Source organism: Desmodus rotundus, chromosome 1 (genome assembly GCF_022682495.2).
Source record: "Desmodus rotundus isolate HL8 chromosome 1, HLdesRot8A.1, whole genome shotgun sequence".
Taxonomy (NCBI): Eukaryota; Metazoa; Chordata; class Mammalia; order Chiroptera; family Phyllostomidae; genus Desmodus; species Desmodus rotundus.
This window is the reverse complement of record NC_071387.1, coordinates 28018672-28041059: the sequence shown is the minus strand read 5'-3', so window position 1 is coordinate 28041059 and position 22388 is coordinate 28018672. Positions and strand designations below refer to the sequence as shown.

Sequence of the window (22388 nt, the reverse complement as noted above, 5' to 3'; positions counted from 1 at the left end):
CTGCACAGCGCTGCCCGCTGATTTCTTCAGCTGTGACTCCGGGGTTTCTTTTGCTGTTTGCCGGCCTAGGTGTAACTCTCCCTGCCCTGAATTCAAAGGCAGCTGGTGGGCGGTTACTACTTCCTTTTCTTACCACAGTTTCTATCTCATTCCCCTAGCCAGAGTGATGCGCCGCTTTCATTTGGGTTCATCAGTAAACCTCAGTATCTGTGCAACCGAGTCACACGTCTGTAGCCACTTTTGCTTTCCCAAAGGGATGGGGTGAGTCCTTTGTCTTGTCTTACTTGGGGGAGATACCAGAGGTTGTCTAGTAGTCCTTTTTTTCGTTCTGTGCTTTCAGAATAAATCTAGATTATGTTGATGTAACTCTTAGAGCACTTCTGTGTCCTCGTCTATAAAATAAGGGGTTAGGATCAGGTAATTATCAGGTTCCTTCCAGCATGAACATTTTATGGTTAATGAGTTGTGATTCTTTATTAGTTAGGGAGGGGTACCCCACATAAATGTATACACTAGATGCGGGCCAACACTTCATTCATTTGGCTTGGAACTGAAATCTGCTTTCCCGTAGGTGCCTGCCAGGCCTTCGCAGTGAGGTTCTTGGGCTAACCCTGTTCGGTCATATTGCCAAACTCCGAATGGGTGTCTTGAATGGAGAGAGAGAACAGCCACCTTGAATGGTCTCTGCTCATTCGCGCACTATGTTGTATTCCACATTGCCTTCTAGAGCTGTACACAGGCTTACCCTGATTCTCTGTCCAGCGCCTCAATAAGGACCGGCACGTAGTAGCTGGTAAATAAAGACTTGTTAAATGAGCACATAAATGAATATTTGAGTGTTTTGTTATGTGCCAGGCACTATGCTACGTGTTCTGTTTATATTATTTAACCCTCAAACCTCCTGAGATTGCTACTGTTACAAATATAGGAAACTGGCTCAAAAAAGTTAAGCAATTTCCTCAGGATTACTTAGAAGCCGACTGACAGATAGTATTGAAACTTAAGCCTTTTTGTCTTTGAATTGCATGAGATCACCATACTCTTGTGACATCTATTGGTCAACATAGAATCTAATAAGAAACTGTGTCAAAATGTGTTTAGATTGGGGAAAAATAAGAAATTCAGTTAATGTTTTAGCGCTTACCATCAGAAATACAAGTTTCTCCATTTGTTTTCAGAGTATGGGTTAAGTAGGCTCTGCACAGTAACATCCACCCCTCCACTCAGGGTGGAACAAAAGCAGATCACTGGCTAGGAAGGGAACTGTGATCGCATTGCACACAGCCTTCACGGCCTGGCCCTTTTCCTGTTCTTAAACAGCCTTCTAAAGTGTCCCTTTCATGGCTCCAGCGTTGCACTTGCGATAGTTTTCACTTGGCCGTTGCCCTGTTGTCGTTCACGGAGGTTGTTCTTCAGCCGTGCAGCACTGTAATGAATATCTGTGTGCATCTGTCTTTGATCTCCTCTCCTGTTGCTTCCTTAGAGAAAATTCTAGTCAGTAGAATTAATGGATTGAAAGATACAGGCTTTCTAAAGGCTCTCACTATATCTTGGTAGATTATTTTCCAGAAAGAACATTAAAGCTTTAAAATCAGCATGAAGTGGCTGTACTCCACAGGGTAAAAACCCTGAGCTGGAGTTTTGAAGACAGTGTAGGGAAAAGGGAATGAGCGTGAAGAGGCACTCAAAAATTCTTTTGCAACTTTGAATAGATACAATGCACTTGCATTTTCCAAAGTTCAGAAAGTACAGATGAGTGGAGAGTGAAAAGTCTCCCACCCCTATTCTCTGGGTACGCAGTTCCCTTCCTTGGAAGTCGCTGTTACCTTTTTTTAAAAAAGTATTCTTCCAGGAGATACTTTGTAATATGTACAAGCAAATATGTATATATGCATTTTCCTTCCTTCCTCTTCTTACCTTCCCTTGCCTTCCTCTCCCACTCCCTCCCTCCCTTTCTTAGCATAAATGTTACTCTATCAAATACACTGTTCTGCACTATGTACTTTGATTTAAGACATCTTATAAGTCTACATTAGTACCTAGAAAATACTTTTTTTTGGTAGCTGGATGGCCTTGCATTTTATAATGGTACATCATGTTATTTTATCAGTTCTATTAATAGGTTAGATGCATAGGAAAGATTAGGAACAATCTAGCATAAACCACTGGGAAATTAGTAACCGTGTATGTAAGCCGCCTTATCCACGTACAAGCGTGTATAGGCTACATTCCTTCTGGGTCAGAGGGTATGTTCATTTGTAATTTGGAAAGTGTCGGGTTGCCCTCTCTATGGAGAGAGCTAGGTTATTCTGGACAGTGGGATATTTTATGTCAAATGGGCTAGAGGGATCTGTAAGCTTGAATTTGGAAAGTTGAAAGGACTTTAAAAATGAAGGTAGTAAAGGGTAAAAGAAAAAAATGTGCTTGCTTGGCCATTTTATTGGGGACCCTCGTGATAGCAACCCCTCACGTGCTAAAGAGATATTTCTTGGATGTTTCATTAAGAAGCACATTACTGGATCTCCTGTATGCCAGGGCTGGGGCCTGGGGTACAGAAATGCATAAAGTGATAACCCAGTCTCTGACCTGAAGGTCACAGTTTAGTGGAGGAAACAGGTAAACAATTAGAAAATGAGGTGCTTTGCTCGAATTGTTGGACCTTGAAGATACTAAGTTGAATTTGTCAAAAAAAGAAAACATGGATGGTTTAATATTTGAAGTAACTTGTAAAATAACAGAATCCTACTGTTTAAAGGACTGGAGAGTTTCGGAGCCACCTTTCATTTAGTGCAGGAGATCCCTGGCGACTTCGTGAACTCTGTTGGTCATTAGGCCTCTGCTTAAATACCTCTAATGACGGGGAAGCCATCACCTCCTGAGGCAGGCAGCTCAGCTGTGGGGAGGAGCTGTAGTTAGGAGATGATTTTTTATGAAGCAAAATTTACTGCATCCTGACCTCAGGATTTGATTTTATACGGGATTAAGATAATTGACTCAGGGATTGTCCCCATGGCTAAGGGACTGCTCAGATCAAACTTTGTTGAGTTAATTCTTTGAATCTCTGACTCATTTATATGGCAGATTGATAATCAAGTAGCACTTACTGATTACTTATTATATCGGACATTTGTGGGATTTTGTGCCCAGTTCTCCCTCTGTCTCCCCCATCACCATGGCTACAATTAACAGTAAATGCTGTTGACTTTTAAAAAACCTGTTGTTAAACAGATTCCCAAATCTGCTAAGCAAATCTTTATCCTGTACGTGTGCATTTTATTAGGTACTGAACCTACATGAAGGCCTTTGTATGAATCGCCCCTATTAAATCTCACCTTGCAGCTTAGGCAGCCTTTTCTTCCTGTGCTTTGCTCTGGAAACCGTCAACATTGTATCAGCTGATTCCATAGTGCAGGGGTGTCCAACCCACGGCCTGTGGGCTGCACGCGCTCGGGATGGCTATGAATGCGGCCCAACACAAAATCGTAAATTTACTTAAAACATTATGAAATTTTTTGTGATTTTGTGTCACAATGTATTTAATGTGTAGCCCAAGACAATTCTTCTCTCTCCAGTGTGGCCCAGAGATGCCAGAAGGTTGGACACCCCTGCCCTAGAGCTTAGGAGGGAGACTATTACAGGGAGGTATTGTGGGAAAACAAGTAGTTGAGCCTGTAGGAGTCTCCCCCATTGTTCCCAGATGAAGAAGGTGTGTGTTGAATTCTAAATGATGCTTCTTAAGTGTTTTAAAGGTAGCAGAAGTAAATGAAATTTATCTGGAGAAATGTCAGGATAAATCAGATTTTTGCTTGATGCTCTAAATTTGGGAGTGAAATGTTCTCTAGACTACCAGAGAATTTACTTTCACACTGTGTGGTGCACAGCATTTTGACAAGCTCCCTGTGACCTTGCTGCTGCAGGGTTACCCAAGGGAGTCCTTTGAGGAACAAAACCCAGGGAAGTAGGCTGGAGGCAGTTGGTTGTCAGGGTTTTAGCCTTGTTTACAAAGACATTTAAAAAAAAAAAAAAAAAAGGGAACCTAACCTATATGGTATACGTACTTTTCCCAGGGGTGGAAGAGGGAGAAGAGAGGAGAGGACAGGCCTCCTTGAGATGGCGTAGAGTGCTGGGCATGAGAGAAGAGAGAAGTACTAGTGTGTTGATGTGTGACCTCCAGACACATGAGGCAACGGTGGACATTTCCTTTGTAGTGAGGACCAGAGCCAGAATCTGAACTTGGAGTTCATTATTTGCTGCTCTGATACTATAATAATACAGCGAAGATAGTAACCCCAGGGTCCTGCGGTCTCCTTTTACGGTCGTCACGCCCTTTGACAGCTAGATGTTTGGTTTCTGATGGTCCTTAACCTCTCTCCAGCGCCTTCAAACTTTGAGAATTCTGTGATTTATTCTGCAGTCTTTGGAAATTTTTACTGTTAGTAATGTTATTTCCCAGCATGAGATTGAGAATTCTGTGAATGCAGTAGCTTTTCATTGCAATGCTGAATCATAATGAAATCTTGTGAAGACATTTTAATACAGATCAAGTTTAAATTAAAATTTAGTTTCAGGAGAGGTACCAATGGAAATTAATTAAAGTGATGAGTAAATGAATAACGACTTTCTTGAAGAGCAAAGTTTGCACATACATAGGTTGTAACAGCTACCACGTCTCACCTTTCCGGTTAAGTTTGTGTTGTATGTCGTTTATAGTGACCTGTTCTTATTGAAAGACTCACGAAAAGCCCTTTAGTACTGACTTTCTCAAATTGCCGTAATATCACTGACTACTTTGAAGGGACAAGTACAGATGCATCATAATGATACTTAAATTGTATGGACGTGAAACTAGATATAAAAGCTTTCTGTTTTTGGTTCATTTGCCACTGTAAACCAAGTCTGCAAGTTAAATACAAAGACAACTAACTACAAAGCCAACAAAATTCAGATTAATACAGTTATTCAGTATCACAGATGAGGTTTAGGTTTCACAGTTGAACAAAATAGCCTTAGAGGCTTCTGGTCACAATGGCAACGTGGGCAGACACGGCTCACCTCTTCATACAACCACCTCACAATTACAACTAAAAAACAGAACAGCCATCACTGGGTACGTCAGAAATCAAATAGAGTGGAAGTCTGACAACTACGGAATTGAAGGAACACACCCATCCACACTGGTAGGAGGGGCCGGATGTGGAATGGGCTGCACCCACACCCATGTGGATAAAAATTCGAGAGGGATATCTCGGAAGTGAGGAGTCCCAGGCTCACACCAGCACCTCAGCCCAGGATTCCAGCGCCAGGCATAAAAGTCCCCACAACTTCTGACTGCAAAACCCAGCAGGGATTGAATTGGTGGAGAATGCTTCTGGATCCCTAAGCACTTCCTCTTGGCGAACCCACACGATGACTCACCTGCTCAGATTTGCTCCCTCTGAGCTCCAGCACTGGGGTGGCAGCTTGAAGAACACCAGTGGTATACGGGGAGAGACTGAAGTGTCTGGCATCAAGGCCAGCAGAGGCCATTGTCCCTTTGCTGAGGCCTCCCCCCACAGAGCTGGTAGGCTGGTGCCGTATCTGAGACTCCATCAACCTGGCTAACGCTGTATGACCCACCCACCGTGGAGATCCACAGAGGCTCTACCCCACCCAATTTATGGGCCCACCCAAGCTGCTTTTCCATAAGAATGGCTCTCTGGGCTCCTAAACCCTGTCAAACAAGCATCAGTCAGCAGGCTTTAGTGAGCCCTAGCAGCAGCCAGATCACAGCTTGGCTTCACCTGGGAATCGCCAAGCCCAGGACAGGTAGCAGCCATCTCAGACTGCTTTACAGCTCAGGTAGGGTGCCCCAGGCAAAACAGAGGTGGGGGCTGATCTTGGCCTGCACCACCCAGGAAACCCCAGGGCCAACACACCCAGTAGACAGCTACACACCAAGGTGGAATGCCACCACCCTGCCCCTGCACAGCTGATCCTCCATGGAGGGCAGAGGTTGGTGGTCAGTGGTCATAGCCAGTCCTTGTGGCTGAGTGGCCTGGGTAAATCCCTCCCATTGACCTGCCAATAGCAACCAAGGCTCAGCTACAAGAGGAGTGTGTACTCAGCCCACACAAAGGGTATACCTCAAGTACCCAGCTTGGGTGCTAGGGGAGGCTGTGCTACTGGACCCTACAGGACACCTACTACATTAAGACACACTACCAAGACACAGAGTCAAAGCAGCTCTACCTAATACATAGAAACAAACACAGGGAGGCTGCCAAATTGAGGAGACAAAGAAACGTGGCCCAAATGAAAGGACAGATCAAAACTGAAGGAAAAGAGCTAAACGAAATGGAGATAAGCAATCTATCAGATGTAGAGTTCAAAATACTGGTTATAAGCATGCTCAAGGAACTTAGGACCTCAACAGCATTAAAAAAATCTAGTCAGAAATGAAGGATACACTAATTGAAATAAAGAACAATTCACAGGGAAACAGCAGTAGAGTGGATAAAGCTGAGAATCAAATCAGTGATTTGGACCATAAGGAAGCAAAAAAACCCACAGAGAACAAGAAGAAAAAAGAATTTAAAAAAATGATACTATAAGCTGCCTCTGGGACAACTTTAAGTGGTCCAACATTCACCTCATAGGGGTGCCAGAAGGAGAAGATAAAGAGTTGGAAATCTACCTGAGAAAATAATGAAAGAACACTTCACTAGTTTGATGAAGGAAATAGGCAAGTGTAGGAGGCTCAGAGTCTCCTCTAATTGTGATGGATGCAAAGAGGCCCACTCCAAGATACATCTTTAAGAGGCCAAAGGTTGAAGATAAAGAGACTCTTAAAAGCAAGAGAAAAGAAGTTAGTTACTGGAAAGTTGCCAGGTGGGAGGGGGAGGGGAAGAATGGGTGTAGTGGTGCGGGGATTAAGAAGTACAAATAGGTAGTCAGGAGAGTAGCCAAGGGGATGTACAGTACAGAACAGGAAATGGAGCAGCCCAAGAACTTCCATGCATGACCCATGGACAAGAACAATGGTGGGGGGGGGGCTGCCTGAGGGAGTGGGGAGTGCTAGGTGGAGGGGGGCCACAGGGAAAAAATTAGGACAACTGTAATAGCATAATCAATAAAATACAATTTTAAAAAAATAGCCTTAGGTCTGTTTCTGTTTGAAACCTGTTTCTGTATTTTGGCTTAAGTGACACTAAAAGCTGCAGGTGCCCAGTCTCATTAGTCATGTTGTGCAAGGCGGCATCTATGACTTCAAGGCTGTTTGTAAGTTTAGGATAATCAGACCCCATACCTAAGCAAAACACTGGCCAACAAGCATTCCTCAAATACCAGTTTTAATGAGCTGTCTGCTGTCTTGAAGATGAGTTTAACATTATGACATTAGTGAAATCTTTATTAAGTGGTTCTCTAAACCAATTAATGCTGGAGTGAGAATGGAAAAACGTCGTTTCATACTTACAACCACATTTACTGCTAATGAACTTCTGCGGGTTGTGCTGCAAAGGTGGGGCTCATGTAATGTGTGTAGCGTGTACGTGGTATTGGCTGCCAGCCGTTGGCGTTTGCATACACCATGCCCGTATTGCTGCATGCTCTGATCTCCCCTCTTTCGAGTACAGTTACTGTTAAACCTTTGCTCGCACAGTGCGCTGTGAGGCTTTGGCCTGAAGGAGATTCTGTCCAACTGGAGCAGCAGCGGAGAAAGCCTACTGGCAGTGCTTGTTCGGGTGGTAGTCACTCATGATCCAGAATGTTTATCTCTTCTTTTAAGTTAAATGTTTAAAAAAGAAATGTATACAATTCTCAGACTCCCATTTTTGTCTTGACATATTCGTGACCTCCTGTTTGTGAAACACTGCTTGAGCAAGTAGTTTTCTGATCACTATCTAGGAATCCAGGATTCAAAGATGAAAACACAAACAAAAAAAAATTGGCCATTCTTAATGTAATGAGAGACACTTTAATAATGAACTATAAATAGTTTGATTTGTGTCATCCTAAAGGTATGCTAAGAGGGCTGTGGGAACTTACTGGAAGGAGCTGCCCAGATATCTGAAGGGTAAGCTAGGGGTTTAGAGCACATCGTGGGAAAGATCTTGTTGGAACAGGGTGTTAAAGGGTGAGAGGGTGGGTTTAAACTAGGCAGAGAAATGGCATGTGTTAAGACCAAGGCCATGAAAGACATGATTGTCATAGTGATGAGCATTTGTGATGTGAGTGGTAAGGGGGAACCCAAAAGTAAAGTGTTTAATTGTTACACCAAACGTTTAAGTATTATTCATGCACTCATAGGGAGCTGTAAAGTTCTTAGAACTCGGAGAGTGTTCGCGGCAGAATTTTTATACATAGCGATCACCACATTATATTGTAATGTTCTCTTTCACTGGTCTTTGGGGCTCTTCAGGGGCCGCGACTGTGAGTTACTGATCTTTGTACACTAAGCTTTTGGCAGGGTAACTGATAAAAAAGCTAATGCTTAGGAAACCTTGGTTGAATGACTGCTTATGAGTAAAGAGGATTCACGGGAGAATGATGACAGTCTGCTGTGGCGGTGGTGTAATCTTTTGTGGGCGACGGACCCCTCTGTAGTTCTGTTGAAAGCTGTAAACCATCTCCGAGAAAATGCCAACACAGCCCTGACCTGTGAGGCTCAGTTGGTGGGGTGTTGTCTCCACAAAACGAGGGGGAAGGGCCACTGGTTCTATTCCCAGTCAGGGTAGATGCCTAGGTTGGAGTTCAGTCCCTGGTATTGAGGGCGTGCTAGAAGCAACCGATCGATGTTTCCCTCTCTTTCTCCTTGCCTTTTCCTCTCTAAAAATAAATAAATAAAATCTTTAAAGAAAAGAAAATGCAGGTACACACATTTGGCCTGCAGTTTTCCGGCATTCGTGTCCCTCTGAAGCCAGTCCACAGATTCCTGGTTCAGAACTGCTCCTTAGGAAAGGACACTGGAGGAGCCCATAATCACTACCAAGCCTCACCATGAGTAACCACTGTGTATTTACAGTCTTTCAGTTCTTACACTTTTATTGAATTCTCTTCATTTTGGAGGAGAGAGAATTCAAACAGCTGAACTGTCTATGAAGAAAGAACAAATCTTTTAATAATGATTAAGATACAACTTTTCTCATCTGTATAGATGATAGGCAAGTGTGCTAATTAAGCCAGCAGCCAAGGAGCAGCTGCCTGAGGAGATCCTGACATTCCTAAATCTGGATTTAGCAAGTGAGTCGGGTGGTCTACAAGAGCACCCTCAGGCTTGATGATTTGCTAGAAGGACTCATAGGATTAAGAAAAGCTGTTATACTAATGGTTGTGTTTATTACAGAGGAAAGATTCACACTAAAATCAGAGGAAATGGTGCATGGGGTGAGGTCCAGGAGAAACTGCAAGCCCCCGGCGGTGTCTCCCAGTGCAGGAACGCAGGCGCACACCACAGCTCAGCAACGGCGTGACGGTGTTGCCAGCCAGGGGAGCTCACCCTGGCCTTAGCATCCACGGTTTTTGCTGGGGCCCAGTCAGGCCTGCAGCATTCCTAAGGGAGAATATTTCGTGGGTTCAGAGCTCAATTCCTAGGAATGGCAAGGGCCAGCCCTGAATGAAGACTAGCCTTTCTCGCGAATGTGCAACTTCCTCGGGTTTGAGCGACTGAGGCCTGTTGAGTTAACCCCTGCCTACTACACAGTGAATTAGCTTTCTTTTGGCTGCCTGTCCGCCTAGCCACTCTTCTTAGATACAGTAGACTTCCGTGGTCTCATCATAGAGGGCCATTCCACGTACCTGGACTCTTCCTTTTTTCTTGCCAACAAGTAATTGGTAAGTTCGATTGGTGTTGAGAAATGGGCATCACAGTTTCATGAAATTATAGTGAAATATAAGTGCCTATCTGTTGTTCATTCAATGTGTATTTTTGAATGCTGCTGTGTACAAGATTCAATGCTGAACTGGATTTACAGAAATGATTAATATGGGTCCCTGCCCTCAAGGAGCCTAGAGTTTCATAAGGCAGTAAAAAACCAAAGTAGCGATTCTGGTAAGCATTGTGTGCTTTGGGGAGCAGTTAGCCATTGGAGGGGGTGGTGGAAGGCATGTTTGTTGTGCACGGAAAGGTGTTGGTGATGGCTGGGAGATGCAGGTGGGCGTGGAGCTGGCATTTCCCCAGTCACTTCTGCAGCCAGGCGCCTGTGTCGATAGAGCGCGTGTGCGTCGTTATTTGTACGGTCTCCTTGGCCTACGGAAGGGGTACCCTAACCCTGGCTAGGAGATACATGCCTTTCTCAGGGTTTGTACGAGAAAAAGGAGTGGCTTCATACAAGTCTGTTTCGATTACTCCCTTACCATAAATCCACCCAAATGACAATTCCGACCTTTAGTGGCAGGTTGTAGTGTTTTCACACGGCGCTTCCCAGTGGGGGAGTGTAAGAATGAATAGACTTGGACTAATAAGAATAAGTATAGCCAGTAAAAATTCAAGTGTGCTTTGTTTAAATGGGAGGGCAAATCCTTGCCTTTACCTTGATGAAATTGCACGTAACAACCTCTCTGTACTTGGAAGCAAAAAAGTTTTAGAAGAAACCTGGGTTGAAATGTCATCGTATTTGGCTCTGACATATGTGTGCTTCTGAGCAGGATTTGGAACTTCTAAGAGGAACAAAGAGTTTTGTTTTTTAAACAGAGCGAAGAAATTAATAGGATGGGGAATGTCATACAGTGAATATGGGATCATTTCAAAGTGTTAACCTTGAGAATGTTTTCTAATAAAATCTCGTTCTGTTTTTCCAGCATTACAGTGCTTCTGCCACCTTTGCACGAAAGACAATTTTACCTGTGTCACAGACGGGCTCTGCTTTGTCTCTGTCACAGAGACCACAGACAAGATTATACACAACAGCATGTGCATAGCTGAAATCGACTTAATTCCTCGAGACAGGCCGTTCGTGTGCGCACCGTCCACGAAAACCGGGTCCGTCACGACGCCGTACTGCTGCAATCAGGACCACTGCAACAAGATAGAACTCCCCACCGCGGGTAGGTTGGTGGGCAAGACGTTCTCTCGATACCACGAGAACGGCCCTTGGACTCTGACTTTGACTGGAGACCTGGAAGGGATCTTCGAAGTTGTCTACCCCTGCTTGTTCTGTTTAGAGGCAAGAAGAAACTTGTCCGTAGCTGTGGGATTATGAGAGGGGCCAAGGTCCTGTCTCCCGGGTGTGTTGTTTGAGAAGGTGGTTCCATGATGGGCTTTCTCTGAGGTCTGTTGTGCCTGCTGGTGGCCTCTTCCGAGAGTTCTGGTAGAGCCCCCGCAGCAGCAAGTCCTCAGATACTTCGTCCGCACAGCTTCTTCTTCCTCGTCCAATGCTGCAGCCCCTTAAGGCAGTCAGTAACGAGTGGGGAGTGAAAGCAGCACCAAACGGTGCAGGTGCATGCATTTTGTGCTTTTACCTTGCCTTATGATCTTTATGTTTAAATTATTATATATGATATCTAGGTGTTCGGTCCTTCACCACAGTTAACATTTTAAAATGTCCTGGCAGAGCAGGAATTTCCAGGATGAACTCTTAGGATTAAATTAATTTTGAGGTTCTGGTTTAAGATATCAGCCTGAGCACATTATTTAACTCTTTTTGTCACTTTCCTTGAATTCCAAATTTCTGCTGTAATAATCAAAGAAATATAAAAATAGGGGGGCCAGTATTAATGCTAGCAGAATTGATGGAATAGTGCCACCCACAAGCCTACACTTGTGAGGAACTTGGCAGTTTTATAGAGCAGACGACCTCAGATGAGCGAAGAGTTAACTATACGAGAAGTGAAAGGACCTCTTACCAAACCCACCGATACCATCAGCTGAGGGGCTGGAGTGAGGCTTTCGGGGCAGACTCTCTCAGTCCTTCTTCAGGAAGCACCTGGTGTTGGTGCTGGGGCGGGGGGGGGGGGGGGGGGGGGGACCACAGAGCTGGTGTCCTGCTCAGCGTTGGCCCAGGCTTCTTGCTGATTGGCGTTGGAAGCCCTGCTGTAGCTCGGAGGACAGGGCCAGTCCCGCCAGTTAGGGGAGGGAGGCAGTCCTCGCCCTGGCGCGTGTGGTGACGGCAAGGTCGGACCGAGTCTGCAGCACGATAGGGAATCTCTCTCTGTGGCCAGGCTCTGTCAGACTGGCTGTTCTGGCTTTTTTGGTAAGCTTCTACAATTCTAGTACGACAAAATGATGATCCCAGAGTTGCCCGTTTCCATTGTTTGGACTTGAAATATACGAATGGAAACTCACAAAACCTTTATTCCACTTTATTTCTAATGCTAAAAATACATAAATTCTTCATTCCCGGGTCCCTGATATGCAAACAACAACAACAAAAAATTACCAAATGAAAAGCTTCAGTGGTTTAAAAGAAGTAAACTGAACTGGGTAAATCAGGTAGATGTCACTCTTTTAAATAGAGTTACCACACGATGGGGAAGGACTTTCAGGCAGACCCAGGTCTGTTTCCAGTGGTTCGCTGTGAAAGGAGACATTTCACAGTTGTTGAAAGATTGCTTTCAGAAGAAAAGCTTGATCGATGAATTATTTTTTTAAATACAATATTGAAAGTGAACAGTAGACTGAATACTATAATTATATAGTCAAGTGTGAGACAAGCTTAAGGCAAGACAAACTGGAGAAGTGGTGTTACAATGCGGAGAAAAAGACAGTTGGTAAGCAAATTAAGAGATAGAGGACAGACTAGGTGATCCCATATGCTTAGTACAAAAATTCCAGAAAAAAGACAGAAGGGCAGACAGAAGAGATAAGAATACGCAAAATTAATTTTAAAATACTTACTCAAATACATATAATGAAAGATACACCAATTTTTTAAAGATTTTATTTATTTATTTCCAGACAGAGGAGAAGGGAAGGAGAAAGAGAGGGAGAGAAACATCAGTGTGTGGTTGCCTCTCGCACACCCCCCACTGGGGACCTGGCCTCCAACCCAGGCATGTGCCCTGACTGGGAACTGAACTGGCAACCATTTGGTTTGCAGGCCCATGCTCAACTACTGAGCCACGCCAGCCAGGGCAAGATATGCCAATTTTAAGAATAAAGAAAAAGCCCTGGCCAGGTGGCTCAGTTAGAGCATCATTCTCTACACTAAAAGGTTGCAGGTTTGATTCCCAGCCAGGGCACATACCTAGGTTGAAGGTTCAGTCCCTGGTCAGGTTACGTACAGGAGGCAACCAATTGATGTTTCTCTCCCACGTCGATGTTTCTCTCTTTCTCTCTCACTTATTCTCTCTCTTAAGATCACTGAAAATATCCTCAGGTGAGGATAAAAAAAGAACAAAGAAAAAACATATATACATTTAGCACAAGTTAACACTGATTCACTATAAAAGGGAAAAACGTTCAGATTTTCTGCTTTTTTAAAAAATGAGAAGGCAATGGAACATTGTAAATAGTGATTGTTACCCAGAATTCTTTAGACAGGCCAAGATTTTTCATATATAAGGGCAACAGGCCCCTTGAGATAATTAAGTATTCAGTGTATAAGGACCCATTACTCTTCCTGCAAGAAATTACTGGAATTAGAATTCTCTGTCATAAGGGGTCAATTCAAACAAGGTGTCAGGAGTGGGGGAGACGTGCTGTTGAGACCTGGTGCTGTGCCGTGGCCCAGCAGGGTCGGGGTGGTGCCAAAGTAATCGTAATTCATGCTTTCTGAAACAGTGTAAGACAATAATTATTCAAAGAGATTATAAGGAAATAAATGCCCTTGAGTTAAAAGCTGAAGTGATTGAAACAGACTAGAAAGTTTGCACACGCAAGCTCTGTTATAATAAAACAAAAGAATATATTTTGGCTGAACAAAATTGATGGAGATACTCACACACATACATATACTAAACGTGAATTGCTTTGGGGGCGTGAGGCTGTATGTACTCGTTTTATAACCTTTGCTCTTCTGTGTTTATACGTTTTCCCCCGGCTATGAGCATATATATACTGGCCTTGGAATAAGAACACAAGGCAGAACTACTTAAAAAGAGTAAGACTTAAGACGTTAATGGGAGTTGTTCCAGATTGTTGGTTCTTTTATTAGTAACCTGAGAGCAGTAAATAGAGAGTTCCTAAGTATTGGTGGTAGCTGGCCCTGTTGCTTACTTAGATGGCTGAAAAATGCAGGAAGAGCAGGTGGATGTTGACTGAGTTCGTGATCGTAAAAGAGGAGGGCCCGGGGGCGGGGGTGAGGGGGGAAGTGCATGATTCACTCACTCTGGTTTCGAGCCCTGTGAGCTGCTGTAATGAGGCTCCATGACTAATGGCATTAGTGGCCAACGACAGGAAGTGTGGAGGATTAGAGAATTGTGGGTGTCACCTACAGTGTGTTTGTTGTTGATGTCTGTTGCACTTGCCCTTTTTCAGGAAAGCCGTCCCCAGGCCTCGGTCCCGTTGAACTGGCAGCTGTCATTGCCGGGCCAGTCTGCTTTGTCTGCATCTCCCTCATGTTGATGGTCTATGTCTGCCATAACCGCGCTGCCATTCACCATCGAGTGCCGAACGAAGAGGACCCTTCCTTGGATCGTCCTTTTATTTCAGAGGGCACTACGCTGAAAGATTTGATTTATGATATGACGACATCGGGGTCTGGATCAGGTAATGTAATTGATTTTCCTTTTTCCTAAGGAATCCTTAAAATATTAACCGTATTATTAGTTGGCTGAGTCACTTGGCTTAGTTTGTTCAAACTTGGGATAGTGCAAATGCTGTTGCAGCTTTCCGCCTCAGGAAGGTCTTTAAGCTCGGCGTGCACCTGACCGAGGCTAAGTTTAGGATGGACAGATCAGAGCTCACTTTTACTGAAATAAGTCAGTGTGTCAGCTTCGTTCGTGTGTGTGTGTGTGTGTGTGTGTGAATGTGTGAATTCCAGAGCGTTCTCCCCGTCTCGCGACTCCTTGGGGTAGTAAGGAGAAGGAGCATTATTTCCACATGGGCGGGGCTGTGTGTGCTACCCGTTCTGGTAGTGCTGTGTAACGGCTTTACTTTTGTTTTTGAAGGCAGGCATGACAAAATGAGTTTCAAATTGTGAAGGTTGTTTACTTTGTTAACATATGACATTGGTTTCTTTACCTCAGGCCTAATTTTTCACTAAAGTTACTAATTTTTAGTCATTTTCTCACTTCCGAAAAAAAGTCTAATCAGCTTGTTATTTAAGGTAGCTGTATGGATCCGTGGCCCCTGACATGTGCGCTTTTCTCAGGTCTGGTGATTTTGGGGGATCAGAACTAGACTGGCAAATTGCCACATTACCCCCCGAAGTGGATTTTGTCATAGCAGTGCTTTACGTTTATACCGAAGGGGATTTATTTTGTACTCTTTCTTGCTTTGGAAGGATACTAGAAGAGGAAGACCCTTATCCTCCGTGGTACTGTAATTTGACACAGGTGGGAATCGAGATCGGCATTCAGTGCCAGCGCTGTCATTGATTGGCTCGCGGACCTTGGCTGAACCTTGTCCTCTTTGAGACCTTGGTTGAACCTTCTCCACATTAGAAATGTGGAGCAGATACGATTGGTAATGCGACTTAAAGTGGCTTGTTAGGACTTTTAAAGGAGATACACTATCTGGCCTTCGAAAAGTATAAATCAACTTCAGATAAGGGCTACATTTATGGATAAAGTGAAGATTTGAAAATTTCAGTAATTTTAAAATCAAGTGACTAAAGAAAGGAATGTTAAAGCAGAAATTGTGACTGGGGAAGAATACGACTTTGAAGGACAAAGTCACATCTGATAAGGTTCACGTAATGACAAATGCCTATTTGTTTTAAGGAACTTAATATATCTTTATGTATATGCCTGTCTGTTCGTTTATTCAAGTATGAAGAAACTGATTTCACGACCTGAAGTCTTCTGTAGAATTTGGCGCTATATATATATATATACATATATATATAGATGTATTCCCCCACCCCCCAGGGAGTGAGTTCCGGCCATGGCTTCTAGGACACAGGCAGGCTTGCACTGGAGCCCAGGTCTCGTAGGCAGCCTTTGAGGACCCTGAGACCATTGTGACGAAGGAGGCAGTGACACGTTGGAATGAGATGGAGCAGCCTTAGTACTGAAGATGTGGCCGTCTTTGGGCAGGAGTGGAGGAGGGGTGGAGATTGTTTTAGGGCTGCCCTGGGCTTTCCCATGGATTCAGAGTTGGTCCACAGAGTTCCCAAAGAAGATCTGGCTCTTTCTAGAAGTAATTCTGGACCAAAATACTGTGATAAGCAAGGACCAAAAGTCACGGGAAATCAAGGTGGCTACAGATCACTTGGAATTAATTAATCCCTTGAACCAGCTCTGTTGTCGCCAAACTTACGCCCAGGGAACTCAGAGCAGCCACGGCACTCGGCACAGGGGTGTGTATCGGAGCGCAAGGTGAACAGGCCGCCTAGAGGGTCAGCAGGAATCGCTGTCTGGATGGCGGTTCATTTTCCAATAAGAATATGTTTTATTTACTATAAAGATATAAACATGAAGTAAAGAGTGGAATTACTCTTTTTTCCATTTTGTCCCTATTTCTAGAGCCATCAGAGATCAGAGCCCTGTTGTCTGAAAGCTTCTCGCTCTCCTTTACGCTTTGCCCTACAGACACTTGTCTGCAGTGTTTGCTAGTGTGGTGCTTTGGGGCAGTTGGATGATGTCTCGTGCCTGAGTTATTTTATCGTTGAAATGAAAGTAATTGGCTTGCTGTGAGGTTCAGATGAGACAGATGTTTGTGTGAGAGCATGTGGTCGGTGGTGAAAGTGGGTCCAAATGACCGATTGGAAAGATGTTTGGAAGAAAAACCTGACATACAATATCCATTTGCCGCATTGTACAAAAAGCCTACTTTAAGGCCTCCTCTCCCTGTCATAAGTCCGTTGTGTGCTGAGCGACCGCCAGATTTATCCAGACAGACGCTTTCGTCTGTTGAATGATAGCAGAAAATGCTCTTTCCCTTCTGTTCATTATAAAACCTTAATGCCACCTGATGCACTGGACTCATGCCTGTGAGTAAATAAACTGTCTGTACATAATACCTGTTTTCGTTCTTCACTTGTTGAGGCAAACAGGTAAAACTAAACATTCGATGTTGTGAGTGTACATACTCATTCCTTACACCATGACCATCACTGAGGGAAGGCCCTGTCTATCCCAGAGACCGCCTTTAACTTGGGAACTGCGGGGGAGACGGCCTGAATGCTGCCCTAATGCCTGCCGCACTAGCTTGCCTCACGGGTTGTGCACGTGCCCGGTTTTAAGCCATCGTTAGATCGTGGAGGGGGTGTGAGCATGCACGTGTGCGCCGGTGTTTGACAGGGAGGGAGTCTCGCACCAGCGTTCCCTATGTCTCGGTCTCGCGTATGATCTCTCGTAATGCATGCTAGTCGGGTCTTCTGTCTGTTCGCTGAGGTGAAGCTTTCCCCCTATTTGTGTTTCTCTCAAGCAGTTCTAAAGGTACAGAAGAGTAAAACAACATAGAGATCTAAATTAGACCTGTTTATTTTTGTCTTGAGAAGAAAATTACTACATTTTTTAAATGTTCAGGTACTCATGTAGGTTATAGGAACCAAATATAGATAATACGATGAACCTAGATGTGGATTTTAGTGTTAGGTCTGCATCTAGAATCCAGGGGTGGTGGAGCTGACAAAAGCTTTCCTTGTCCCATTAGCCTTTCTCAATCACGCCATATACGTGAGTCCTGAGTTGTCGGGCATGGGCAGACCTCCCGTTCACCATCCCCCTTTCTTCTTCATTCCTCAGTTTCCCAACTTCCAGGTTAACCTCCTGAAGGACACTCTTAAGTGTACGTTAAATCTTTATACACATGGTGTGGCCCTGCTCAGAGGCTTTAAGAAAATTCAGCAAATTAGTATCTACAATACAGCATAATTAGGAGTTGGTTTTTCATAATATAAACAAGCTCCTTGATTTAAATAAGGATTTTTCACAGATCTGTTTTTAGCTAGCATATAAAGATAAAAACAATTGTTTAGGTTGCACACTACTTTCTAGGAGGCAGAGAGGATAGATAGAGCAAGGGGAGGAAAGGACCCATTTGAGAAACTTAGAGGTGAAAAGAGAAGAACTTCTGATAGTTTTAAAGATTGGACATTTGGATTTATAAGCATTTGACATCAGGGAACCAAAGAGAGCAGACGACTTCATTTACTGTCACTGGGTTAATTTGATCTAGCAAGCAACTCTGAATGCAGGTTATAACTGACACGAATTTATATGTAATAGATGGTATAAATAAACCTAGTGTGCATCGTGATACATACTGGTATTTTAATCATCAGTGTCAGCATAATTTTAGACGGCAGTTCCTTAGTCTGTGGGGGATATGATTTTTAAGTGAGTTGTAATAGTCCCAACTACAGTGGTACTTAAATGTCGTAGGTAGTAAATTCTTTTCTATAAGGAAATACGTGTGGCAGTATTTCAAGTTATGTGTCGTAGAGTATCGCACGTTCAGTTGGTAAAAAAAGAAATGCCAGTGTCCCATTACCAAAGTAAAGTACAAGACACCGTTGTTTAAGATGCTCGTGTTGCCTAGGCAGCCAGTTCCTGGTAAGTAAATTGCCTATCTGGAAATGGTTTCTGTGATGATTTTTACTGATTTATTAAAGGTGAGGCCAGCATTTACTTCTGTGTCTCGTTTTCAATACTTTTCTCCTCCCACATTTACAACTGTTGCCAGATTCCTCTTTCCAAAATCAGATGTTTAAATTATTCCTCCCCATACATGGGCTCTTTTCAGAAATCTGTGACAGTTCTTCTTTTACCCACAGCTGTCATTGGTCATGTTGAGCTTGACACCTAGTCCTTGTCATATACTGGTAACAGCTTACCTTCTCTTCCACTGCTTTACTTCCTGCGTCTCCTATGGTTTATCCAGGCTGGTTCCCTAAACGTGCATCAGTCACTTCCGTCTACTTTCGCTTGCATGTTCCTCCTACCTGAATACTTTGCCTCTTCCTCTCCTTTGGTTCTACCCCTCTGTAAAGGCCAGTCTAAACTCAACTTACTTTACAAAGGCTGCCTTGACCCTTGGGCGGGAGTTCCTGGATTCATGTACGGTACTTCTTATTTGCCTTTTAATCTTGAGTTACTTCTTTTGCAAATGTGGTCTTTATCTTATTGAGATTGTAAGTTCCTTAAAAGTAGAGTTTAAAAGAGTTAAGCTCTACTTTCCTATCCTGGTGTTGGAAACCCACACTGTTGTTGTTTTTATTTTATTTTTTTGTATTGAATACTATTTATTTTTATCTTCAGGTTTACCATTGCTTGTCCAGAGAACAATTGCGAGAACTATCGTATTACAAGAAAGTATTGGCAAAGGTCGATTTGGAGAAGTTTGGCGAGGAAAGTGGAGAGGAGAAGAAGTCGCTGTTAAAATATTCTCCTCCAGAGAAGAACGGTCCTGGTTCCGTGAGGCCGAGATTTATCAGACCGTGATGTTACGCCATGAGAACATCTTGGGATTTATAGCAGCAGACAATAAAGGTCAGTAACGTTTCCTTCTCCTCTGCATGTAACAAAATCTACTTAATCAAGCCTTTTTACAGATATGGCTGCTAAGCATTGTCACATTTAATGACAAAAGTAGATGTGTGTGATATAGGTTAGACCTGTTAGGCCAAATGGAATATATTAGAAGCCTTCCAAAGATTTTCTTGAGTCTTAACAACATGTTCCTAAATCTCTATTTTATAAAATGTAAAGAGCAATTTGTTTAAAAAGCCGCATGCTTTTGCTGTTTTGCTTCTGGACAGTTAGTTACTAAGTACAGTCATAAGACAGAAAAAATGATAAACTCAGGTTGCTCAAAATTTTGAGGTAGGATAGAGCCCAGATACGTGTTTCCATTTCGTCTCTTCCTGACCGCTAGGGCGCTCCGTCCGATATCTGCTAATGAGCTTGTTCATGGGGGGAGTAAAAACAGCTTCTCCATCTATTCTATGTTTTAAGTTGCCAGGGGCTAAGCAGATTAATCTTTTAAGTAACCTCAGTTAAACAGGGACATGGTTTCTCCCAAACCACCTTGACACGTCCTTGCTTGTTGCTCAGGGGCTTGGGGCCCAGCAGGTGCTTAAGGTCCAGGTCAGACCAGATGCTGAGGAAGCAAGGCAGCCATGGCCGTGGGGAGTCAGAGTGAGTGGTGACTGCGAGCAGTGACTTCGCACGGTATTCACCCACTTTCTTGGCTTCAGTTACTAGCTTTTGTCACAGTTCCTGCTTCCACAGCCCCTGTCAGAGACTTATGTTACAACTCAACTCTCATCATCCCCACCCTGAGTCAGACGTTTCCCGATTTCCTGTTTTGTTAAAAATGCTGTCATTATCTTTGAGATGCGGCGGCCAGAAGCACAGTCATCTTTTTCCTTCTGTGCCTTCCCATTTTCTTCAACAGTACTTACTGCTTCAAACTGTTAACAGTGTTTAATCTCAGTTGGTAACTGTGAATGATTTTATAATTTTTCCTTTTGCTTCTCTGTATTTTCAGATATATTTACAACAGGCATTTGTTTATATTTCTAACTTTTACTTAGGGAAAATTTTCCATATACAGAAAAGAATAACATAAGGAACTTCCAGCACTCACCTTCAGTAATTAGTAGCTCACTGCCAATCATATATGATCTCTGATTTCACCTACACTTTCCCTAGCTAAGTTATTTGATGCCAATCCTAGATAACGTATCTTTTCACGCATAAACATTCTCAGTTTGTATCTCTAGATTAGGAAAGACCTTTTTATGAAAGATAACCATACTACCATTGTCATTTTTTAAAATGTCATCAAATACCTGTTCAGCTTCAAATTTCTGCAGTTGTCTCCTAATTTTTTTTTTTTTAACAATTGGCTACTCCCTGTAGGATCCAAAGTCCACACATTGCATTTGGTTGGTATTTATCTTAAGTCCCTTGAAATCTCTAGGCTTTTTCTTGTTGCAGTTTACTTGAAACTGGATTGTTTGTTCTACAGGGCTTATTACATTCTGGATTTTGCTAATTGAAGGCCTGTAGTACCTCTGAACTTGCTCCTTGTATTATCTGAAAACTGGTAGTCAGAATGAGAGACTGAATCTGATTACGTTTTATTGGTTTCCTGAAAATATTTCCTATCTATTGTATATTTCCTGTTGTATCACATCAGAAGACACATGATGTTTGATTATCTTTTTTCTGTGACCTAGCATCAGTGACGGGTGTAGGCAGTGATTATCAGTAGCTGCTCCCAGTTCAATGTTACTTAATTTAAAAACGAAACTTAAACAAAAGCAGTGACCATAGTCTGACCAAGTCCTGAGTTTTCCTTTTCTTCTGTCTTGGACACCATTTAGCTTCAGTTTGTAAAACAACCTTTATTATGTTCTGTGATTCTAGACTTTATTTATTTCTTAATAGTTGTCTCTGTTTTTTGAAACTCTTCTTACTGATTTCTATGAAGAATCTAATTCTACAAGTAGTAATTGCTCCTTCAAAGAATTTACCCACATTCGTGGCCTCCAACTCTATTGTAGAGGTGACTCTCAAATCTGCAGCCTTCTGAGGCTCAAACCTCACCCAGGCCCAGCATATTCTCGGCATGTTCCAAGTCACACACACACTGCCTGGAGCTTTCTCTTTGCGTTTGCCCTGGCAGCAACCAAGCTGGTGCTGTCACCTGGTGGTCACCATGGGAACTAGCTGGCCTTGCTGGCTCTTTCCCAGCTCCTCCACCCCAGTTCCCTTCTCCTGTATCTCCAACCTCCTGATTGAGTTAATTCTACCCAGATAGCCTTTTATATATGCACAGCCTCTTACACGCCCTTCTTCCTTCTGCCTTTCTTGTCAATTACCTCATAAAAGCTTTTCTTTCTTCATCTGCCTGTGGTCCTGTTTAATTTTTAAAAAATGTTTGTGAGCCTTTCAGAATTCAATCATAGTTAATAAGCAGGCAGATAAAGCTAGTGGTGTATCTGTACAAGGAAAAAGAAAGGATGAAGAACAAGTTTATAAATAACTCATATCATGAATCTCTAAATCCTTTTGAAAGGACTCAGAAATCCCCTCCAGAATCTTCTGAAAACACCTTCCTTAATCTCTTCTAACTAGGGTTGTTTTCCTTCAGATAACAGCCTTTAAAATATAGCAGCTGTTTTATGTCAGCCTGGGCTTTTTCTTTTGTTTTATAACTCATGAGAAAAGAAGCAGTGCATTTTAAACCCTAATGTTCCATGCATTTTACTATGTGTTTTAAAGAAACCTGTTACCCTCTCTTTTAAATCTTCATAGTGCTCTTGCGAAGTAAGGTCTTCTTCTTGTGTAAACAGAGGCAGAGGCTCACTGGTTAAGACACTTGTCTGAGGTCGCCTAGTGAGGAGCAGCCCTGGTTT

The 22388-nt window shown here is 43.1% G+C and overlaps 1 protein-coding gene across 1 annotated transcript in view; it reads left to right on the top strand.

The window, feature by feature from the left end:
* The window catches only part of TGFBR1 (transforming growth factor beta receptor 1), a 46512-nt gene that overhangs the window by 12896 nt on the left and 11228 nt on the right, over window positions 1–22388 (top strand). The window contains exons 2-4 of the mRNA XM_053922282.2: window positions 10777–11022; window positions 14393–14623; window positions 19282–19512. Of these exons, the coding sequence (XP_053778257.1) occupies window positions 10777–11022; window positions 14393–14623; window positions 19282–19512 (708 nt within the window). The remainder of the gene's footprint in view (window positions 1–10776; window positions 11023–14392; window positions 14624–19281; window positions 19513–22388) is intronic.